At 38.9% G+C, this 9,303-nt stretch overlaps 1 protein-coding gene across 1 annotated transcript; it reads right to left on the bottom strand.

Annotated features, from left to right (window-relative positions):
- Positions 1–2,237: 2,237 nt before the first annotated feature.
- On the bottom strand, positions 2,238–8,883 carry pdcb (phosducin b). The gene is made up of 4 exons (XM_088598244.1): positions 8,723–8,883; positions 5,868–5,936; positions 4,085–4,239; positions 2,238–3,307 (listed from the first exon to the last, which is right to left on the bottom strand). Exons 2-4 carry the CDS (start codon positions 5,920–5,922, stop codon positions 2,789–2,791), a joined length of 729 nt encoding a protein of 242 aa, XP_088454370.1. The 5' UTR covers positions 5,923–5,936; positions 8,723–8,883; the 3' UTR covers positions 2,238–2,788.
- Between the last annotated feature and the right edge of the window lie 420 nt (positions 8,884–9,303).

Below are 9,303 nucleotides of genomic sequence, written 5' to 3'. Positions count from 1 at the left end.
GCTGATGTGTGGGGAGTATACTGCCGCAGTTTGGCTGCCATCTCATCATCCAGGTGAGGCTACATACAGGTGGTGGTGGAGAGGAGTCCCCATTACTTTTAAAGTACTTTGAGTTTAGTGTCCAGAAAAGCACTATATTGGTGTAAGGAATTATTATTACCTGCTTTTTAAAGCTTTACATAGTGTTTATGTAATTTATGTAATGCGTTGGTGCTTGCAAATACAGTATATAATATATACATACAGTATAAGAACATAAGAAAAAGCCCATTTCTAGTGGGAAGTAATGGGAAGCTATGCATGAGGACTTCATATATTATCCAAAATTCTATTCATCCACTTTTAAATGAAATATTTCATGTTTTACTCAAATGGAATGAAAAGAAGATTGTATAGAAACATCCCAAGTTAGGACAGTTTTTCTGAACTTTCAAACACTCTTTATGGTTTGATCTTTAAACTCCTCCTTTCCTCCACCACCACAATAATAGCAGTAAAGCATACTTACGAACTGTCCCATTTTGTTTTAATATTTAGCTAGTATTGAGAAGATTTTAAATAATTATAAAATAATGCATAGGTAAATGGAAATATGCTACAATATCAGTTTGCTTCTAAATGTTTTTTTTTTCATGGAAAAAAAGCTAAGGCTTTTGTTAGTATAGATGTATAGGACAGTAGTTTTGTATGGTATGAATATGAAATACAGTACTTTAGGTTAACAACCCCATGGTGTTTTGCGTATTCACCAATGATAAAAAGTGAAAAGGTGAAAAATATTTCCTTACCTGCATGTTTTTCTTTTATAAACTCACCCAGCTAAAAGGTATAATGCTTTACAGTTCATCTAGGCCAGGTGTCTCCAAGCCTAGTCCAGGAGAGTCCTAGTCTGGCATATTTTATAGGTAGCCTGTAATCAATTTCTAAAGGAATGGCCAGTTTAAACTGGAGGCATGTTTAATGAAGTAAATGAGAGATTATTTGGAAAAAATCATCATTTATCCCTAACGTACTGTACTAGTGTTCCAGTCATTGTAATAGAACTTGCTTGATTAGTCAATTATTTAAGCAATTGCTTATAATCTTGAAATAATAGATAATTTAGGGTGGACAGGTACAGTAGGTAATTCCATTCAGGTCACATACGATGGCTCATCGTGCCAGAGTTTATCCTGGTTTCTTGGTGTGAAGTGGACAGAGAGCACATGACTACCCCATGGGATGGTGTCCTGTCCATCATAGGGGCAAACTGTATTGCTGGTTCCCATTTCTACAGCTGGGTGGGCTAGAACAATCTGGTTAGAATACCTTACTCAAGGTATAGCAGCAGTGTCTGCAATGGAGTCCCGAGACTTGCCCACTGTGAAACACTGCCCCCTGCGTTAGAGTGACCCACTGTATAAGAATAACTGTATTGGGTCTCTCCCTGACCAGGGTTGGAGACATTGCTAAAGTCAAAACCTTGACCTCGACCTGCCAGTTTTAAACTCCTCTTGAAACATTTGATAGTGGATTTATCTGTGTCACAGCAGCTTTCCTCTGCCACCTGCCACCAAGAGCTGGGCTTAGTTTTGAATTAATCTTGTAAAACAGAATAGTTCAGATAGCATTCATTGCTGTAACCTATCACCTCCATTTTCCAAGTACTGTATACCCTGCAGTTAATTAATTAATCCACTCTGAGAAAGTCTGTTAGCCTGTGTGTGTGTAGTATCCACTCCATGGATATATTGAAATGTTGTTCAAACATGTTAAATGCTAGTTTCGTGGATTGAAATATTATTTAAACAAGTTAAATAATAGTTTATCTAGTTGAATTTATAGGGAGATTACCTTTTATAAGTAGTCTTCCTATAAAAGTAAAATTAATGTTCATTTTACTTCATTGCAATTTGGTCTGAAGCAGCAAACGTAAGACGTAATCTTTTATCATATAATGATTAAGTTAAGAAAATAAATTTTAAGCAACACGAATATCACAGGGCTGACAGGTTGATTTTTAAGAAGCTATCTGTTTTGTTTCTTGAATTCATGGCAGGTAGCCTGCTCTTTCAGTTTTTCTTTTGGTAAAGGGTCACGTTCTCTTCCGACAATGTCATATTGAGGAAATCCAATAAGGAGGAAGGAGATGTGTCAAACATTTTTAGAATACACAACCAGCTGTTGGAAAACATTTCTTCTGAGAAATCCCTGGAGGAAAGGAGAACTCCATTATTACACCAAAACGTACTCAAAAGTTCTGTGAAACCTTTAATCATCAATGGGGAAAAAGGAACTTTACAGCAGAAAAGTGAAACAACTTTAAAAAACAAAAGTAATTACGAAGGGCTTTACATTCTGCAATACATTCTGAGTTTATAAAAATTAACTAATCGATTATTTTCTTAATAAAGGGCATTTTCTTCTGAATGTTTGTACAGTTCACTTTCTCTTGACATGACTTACAATACTGTACATAGCCACCTTCTGCTTAGATGCTTAGATTTACAGTTTCATATTTGTGTGCATGTTTAGCGTCTATATATTTAGACTTACTGTAAGTTAGAGTGACCAAGAAGCTAAAATATTTGATTTTTTTTACTTTATCAATGGCCTGGATGTGGCAATGTGTGGTAGGTCTTAGGAAATATTAAGGAAAAAGGCCCTGAGGACAGACTACACAGGTTTCAGGGCAGTACTTGATCTTTTATAGAGATTGCCTTAAGAAGAGTTGAGATGCCGTACTGGAAAACACTACTTAGAAGAATAATTGAACTTATTCTCTCTGCATTCCTCTGCAATCTGAAATTCATTCGACATCTGCTTCGTCTTCGTCATTCTGACAGGCTCCAAACTCCTTCTCCGGTAACAAGCCGTACTCATTCAAGAAAGACTCCACATCTACTGCATAAAACTCCTCATTCAGATGCTTTGTGATGCACAGGAAATTGCCCAGAAGCTCTCCTGCCTTGTACACCAGCATGGTGGGCAGCACACTGTCTGAGAAGCGATCACCTGCCCCAGTGTTGGAGGCTTTGATCTTGCAGAACCTGACGGTAGGGTATTCTGCAGCCAGGCAGGAAAGGCAATTGTTCAAAGCATCACAGCCTTTGACTTTGTCTTCATAGATGTGCACCACCACCACCGTTAGCCTGTGCTCCTTCTCAATGGTCTCCAGGAACTGCTCTCCGCTCTCCAGCTCATACAGGGAACCAAACCTGGGGCCGAAGCTCAGGCGCTGATGCATCTCTTGCATGCACTGCTTGCGATACTTGCGGAGGCAGCTTTCATCCTCATCCTGGATCAGCTCGTACTCCTGCACGCTCATCTGTGGAGGAGAGGTTAACAGTGGCCTAAAGGTCCTGCAAAGGCGGAGTGAGAAAGTCTGGCCCTTTCATGTTTAAGATGATCACGGCACATATATTGAAAGAAATGAGACTTGTGTCTCTGATCCTCTTCTCAGCTCTAGAACATGATTTGTCTCAACGTATGCAATACCTTAACATGTAACTCATTTGAAGTTCAGACATGTACACTGAAAGAACACACTGCAGTGTTACACATAGATACAGTATGTACCAATTAAATATGTTTGGAGCAAAACGGGACCACAGGAAACCACCTCCACATAACTGGATTACCCTCTTTCACTGTGAAGCTAACATGATGGCCCTGTATTATATTAATCCTGTTTAATGAAGGGATTCAGTCATTGGGAATATGAATTTCAAGTGCTTTATTAGTCATAATTGTTTTTCTAATAGCAGACCTATACCTATTATGGATGTGTGGAGGATTGCAGTTGGGTTCACTGTCAATTTAAATAGGATTTAACAAACATTTGAGTCTTAAGTGCACTTAACAAAAGCCCCATTGAATACTGACTAATAAAAAGCACTTGAAGTGTCCAAGGCTTTGTAAAATTACCCTGTGTGCACCTTTCCATGAAAGAACCGAGATTTATTTGGGTTTTTATCCCAAAATGCAATTTTTCTGTCATACTTTTTCTTTCAATCAGCAGAGTGCATGATAGGAGATCTTTTCTGCTGCTTAGCAAGCTATGGTATACTTCGTTCCACGTGTGTTTGTATTTGTTATCTCCAACCTTGCGGTTCAGTTTCTCCCGAGCTTCCTCTTCCCGGTTGGGCTTGTAGGGAGAAGACATCTGCCGGAGGAGCTCGCGCTTGCTGGGGGGGATGGACTCCTGATCCTCGCTCTCCAATTTGAACTTCCTCCAGTCATTGATCACTCCCTTGGGTCCTGTAAATATTAGTCCACATAAACTGTTAATCCCCCAGATCAAATCCACAGACAAAACAAGTCAACAATACACAGAGGCCCTGTTCTGTATGAATACTTGCAGTGAATTGGAGTGATGTCCAAACATTATTAATGCAGAGGAGTTCTTTCTGAATTAACAATAAAAAAACAGAAATGGTGATATGGTGAAACTAAATTGAAGTCAGCCACGCAGGCTATGACCTCCATTTTCCAAGTATACCTTGAAGTTACTTTATTAATTATTTTCGGAAAAAGTCTGTTTGCATGTCTTGTCATTTCAAGTTGATTCACGACAAAAAGAAAATGCAGAGTCCTCCAATCTACTTGACAGTTACTTGGAATATTGTTTAAACATGTAGGCAGAATAGGCAGAATTTTGCTGCCTATAAATTCTATCCAGTATGTATCCAGTATGTGTATATCAAACTTTACGTTTATATTACTGTATTTTTTTTAATAATATTTTATAATTTATGAAGAATGTTGCTCCACATATTGAACTAGCTACTAGAAAAATCAAATGTATTTAAATTATTGGTGTTAATTTGAAAAGCGTGGTGAAATGGAAGCAGTTGCTTTGGAATAGGGCGGTGTGGCGGCTCTGTGGCTAAGGATCTACACCTATGGCTGGAGAGTTGCCGGTTCATATCCTGCGGCCAACAGAGAAATCCTTCTCCGTTGGGCCCCTGAGCAAGGCCCTTAACCCCAACTTCTCCAGGGACACTGTATAAATGGCTGACCCAGAGTAGTAGTAGTTTGGGCACAGTGACGTCATCGCCTTCGGCTGGGGGAGGTCCCCTTTAGTTCATTCAGCTGGTTCCCTGTTGCGTTACGCCTGAGATCTGGGTTCACGCCTCGGTGTTGAGGGACGAACCGGTGGGGTGGAGCGGAACCGCGACGGTCACACCTGCGCTCCGAGACCCAAGCTTCTCTCCCTGTCTGTGTGTCTCATGGAGAGCAAGCTGGGGTATGCGAAAAGACTAATTCCTGATACAAATTGTATATGGCCAATAAAGTTATCTTATCTTATCTTTTACCTAAAGGTGACGAGAAGCTTTTTTGGTGGGATTTAAAAAACAGAGCAGTACAGGACTCTGTACAGCACAGGTGCTCACTCAGAGCACATATTGAACAGCATTACCTGCGCATCACTGGCCAGAGTCTGGATCAGCCATTCACAGAGCACTGTGTGGGTATATCCAGGATCCCTAGGGTGAATCTGTCACTCCTGTGACTCATCGAGCTCCTCTAGGCTCCTGCAGTCAACCCTAGCTGTAAGGTACCATGGAGTTTTTCAATTGTCTAAAGACAGGCGTGTCAGAGGAGATTGTCTACAATTCCTCATTCCTAAACCTGCTGTGTGGGCGTTGTGACTATGAGGCCAGCCAGAAACGACTGGTGATTTCCAATGTAAGGAAAGCCCAGTGCAATCCTTGCAGATGTCAATAAATTGCTAAGATGCACAGGGTCAATTTTTTCCTTGTGGTTAAACTTCTGAGATTGATTCGCTATACAGGGAGCAGCACAGGATCTTTTACTCATTTCTGAATCTAACCTACTCTTTAATCTGTCTCATTGCCCCTTGGCTTCTTCAGACCTCTCTTTACCTGTTTTTGTTGCAGGCAGTTCCTCTAAGTCTTCCTCCACACTGTGGCCTGACATTTTTGCAGAATGATCTGCAAATGATGAAAGAGATGAAGGGGTTAATACAAGCCCAAGCTGCACTGAGTGTGGGAAGACGGAAACCTCTTGTTTGATTGTTCATTTTTTGTTCGCTTTTGTTTTCCCTCAACAGTAGCATCCCCCTTTAGTAAAGAGCTCCATTCAGTTTATTGCAACACTTCAAACAATGTGCCGCCTACCGTCATGTTTTCGCTTGAGATCTCTAATGCAGCTTCTACAATCCAAGTTTTTCTTTCAGGTTCATCTTAAATGTCACCTCATAATAAATTCTGTGTTCCTTATCATTCAGTCATATTAAGTCTCTACATCTTGTACGTGATCCCTTTCATCTGAAGAAACTACACCACTGATAATCAGCTTTTTGTTTGTTTTTGTTTGTAAGAAATGAGAAAAGATAATACTAGCCCTACCTGTCCTCTGGAGAGCAAGCATGTCTACTATCATATGTTAAATCTGTAGCTAAATGTCACATCAAACATCAAAAGGTCTTGAGTGAATGATAAAAAACAAAATTGGAAAGTCGTTATGTACAGGTATTTGTACCTCTTGAAAACATTTGGAACTTCAGAGTTTCCTTTTTAAAAGAGCCATTATTAACAGAATGCATTTGTATTATAGGGATAGGAAACAGGTTAAATAGGACTAATTAGGATGATGCAATCATATGATGAACTACAGGCATGGGCTAATTTAGCATGTGTTATGTGACGAAGGAAGTTGTCTTCTTCACTCAAGGCAATCTGGGTTGATGTGGTATTAGAGGATTAGCTTAATACCCAATTTGTTTCATTGGTTTGAGTGGAATTTGTACGTGTGGCTTCCTTTCAAGTTGTAGTGAAGTGAAAAGGGAACTTTAAGAACTACAAGGTCCTGCAGTGAAGGTGACTAAGTTCTGCACTGAGGCTTGAAGAACAGAGTAGAGCTTAATACAGGGTTAGGTTAGCGTCCAGTGTCTCAAAGACAAGACTGAAAAGAAGACATATGGTAAAAAGGGACTTGGAAGTAGCATTTTATCCATTACTCCACTTCATAAAGATATCTTCAGTGTCAACATAATTAACTATAATATTGACTAGGTTTGTAAATACCACTACAGTTACTCAATCTGCTAAACCTTACAGGTACCATATAACTAAGCAATGTCATGTGCTTTGTATATTGACAATGGAACCACTGTCTTTTCCTCAGTGCAAGTAAATATGGATCTGAAGTAAATTCCAAACACTACATTTCTTGGACATTATCTCAAGAATATCAGCGATATTTAAGACATTTTTAGCTGTGAAGTAGAAGTCAGGTATGAGCTGTTGTTAGTTGCTGCTGTTAGTTGTTGCAACATTGATAGATTTTGTATTTACAGTATATAAAGAATTTAACCAGTTTAAGATGTTACAGTATACAGTATATTGTCCAGGCTATCCTTGCTATCAAATACTATGGCACTACATGTGAAGAGCTCAATCATAATTAGTTTTCAGAAATATGTAGGCTTTGTGTTATTAATCTAGTTTCAGGGGAAAAAACCTAGTCACTGTAAAGAGGTCAGGACATAGTCAATGCAAAATACAGCTTGTGTTCAGCTATAGGGCAACTCTTTCGCTGAACAGCTGTGACTTTGAAAATGATCAACAAAATTAATATAATGGCTTGCATTCGCTGTCACTGTGGCACATTGTATAGTCCTCTGTGCTGTTTACAAAGTAAACCATACAGGCTGAAAGGCTACTGTTATTACTCTTTATTAAATGTGTGTCCTCACTGTCATCACTACTCTGGTCGCAAGCTCTGAGTTCTAATCCTGACTTTCTCATCCCTGTATCACTGGCAAGCTCGTTGTCAGTTTTTTGTCCCAATTACATCATGACAGTTTTTGAGATTTGAAGTTGACATGGCTGACTTCTTTATGCTGTGAGTGAGTACAGTGCAGCAGGCTGGAAATGCCGCATGGAACGTCCCAAAATGCAAAGAGTTAAAACATGTTGGCAGAAAATGGAACATCACAATAAGCTAATAAAAAGTGGCTAATCAGCACTATTCAAAATACTATCACATGTGCAGCTGTATAGTTGCCAAGGTAAACACACAGCTAATTGTAAAGCATTTTCAGTGTTCCCAATAGAATATACTTGACAGTACAAACTAGACTGTAAGGTGACTGTAACCTTATGTGATATGTTGATAGAGAAAATTGAATGTAATTATATATGTAGACATACAGAGTGTTTTGCATATCCATGCTCATATTCTTGATATATAATTTACATAAGGGTTACCATTCCATATAAAGGACTTTGAAAGCGGAGCTATGTATCTGAGGCCCATTATCCTAAGGGAATCACTTCCTTCATTTTAGTAGACTAAAACTTTATATAAAAAATAGGCATCTTTGTATTGAACTCTATTGAAAAAACAAAAACGATAACATGTTCACCTTCATTTATAAATGTTTTGATATTTTAACTGGCTCAAAACGTAAGACACACTCTCATTGCTAGAACTGATGCTACAAGGATCAAACAAAAATGCAGTACAGTTAAGAGACACTTCTCCTAGGTTTCCAGGTTCAATTGTTTAAGATAAAGATAATAGAGATGATAGTAAATTAGTACTGCTGCAGCATCCTAATTCTCTTAATTTATTTTAAACAAAGGTCATCATAGCATAAATAACAGGCATGACATAAATTCAACTGTATTTCAAACAATGCAGAAAACTACTGTTTAAGAAACAAGCTACAGTTTTTTCAAGGTAATTGGTAATCAATGAGTGAGACTCTTACCTGTGAGTTTAACTTTCCCTTGGTCAGTTGGATAGTTGCCTTTCTTGTGCTTGTGGTCACCTGTCCTTTGGGTTGTCCAGGAGAAGACAAAAGCACACTGTGGATTTCTAAGTAAGGCCAGATGGGCTTTGTCTAAGATTTAGTCTTCCGGATCATGGTGGCCTTCTCAGAAACAGCTCAGTGTGGGTAAGAGGATTGCTACTGAAGAATTAGCGACCTGCGCTCAATGAAAATAGCCAATCAGGATTCAGAGGCTGAGAGAGTTAGAGGATGGGATCGAGTTTGGATCCAGACAATAAACTCCATCATGAGGCAAAACTGATGAGCTGCTTCACTTTCCAGGACAATAGAAAATCTGAAGGAGAGGCATCTCTGCCCAGTTCAAAGTGACATTCAAGGACACTGTTTGCTGAAATTTACTCTTTGAAAGATAGTCATTCTAGAGGTAGTACTATTTTCTGTGTCGGTACACCTGAACAAATGTGCCCAATTTCTATGTTAATCAAAAAATTCAAAAAGCACACTTTTAAAGATTGAATTTTTTTTTTTGCGGTCAAATGAGGCTTAGTCTACCTTTCCCA

This window comes from Lepisosteus platostomus, chromosome 11, assembly GCF_059453375.1.
Source record: "Lepisosteus platostomus isolate fLepPlt1 chromosome 11, fLepPlt1.hap1, whole genome shotgun sequence".
NCBI classification, from domain to species: domain Eukaryota; kingdom Metazoa; phylum Chordata; class Actinopteri; order Semionotiformes; family Lepisosteidae; genus Lepisosteus; species Lepisosteus platostomus.
This window is presented reverse-complemented; position numbering and strand designations above follow the sequence as displayed.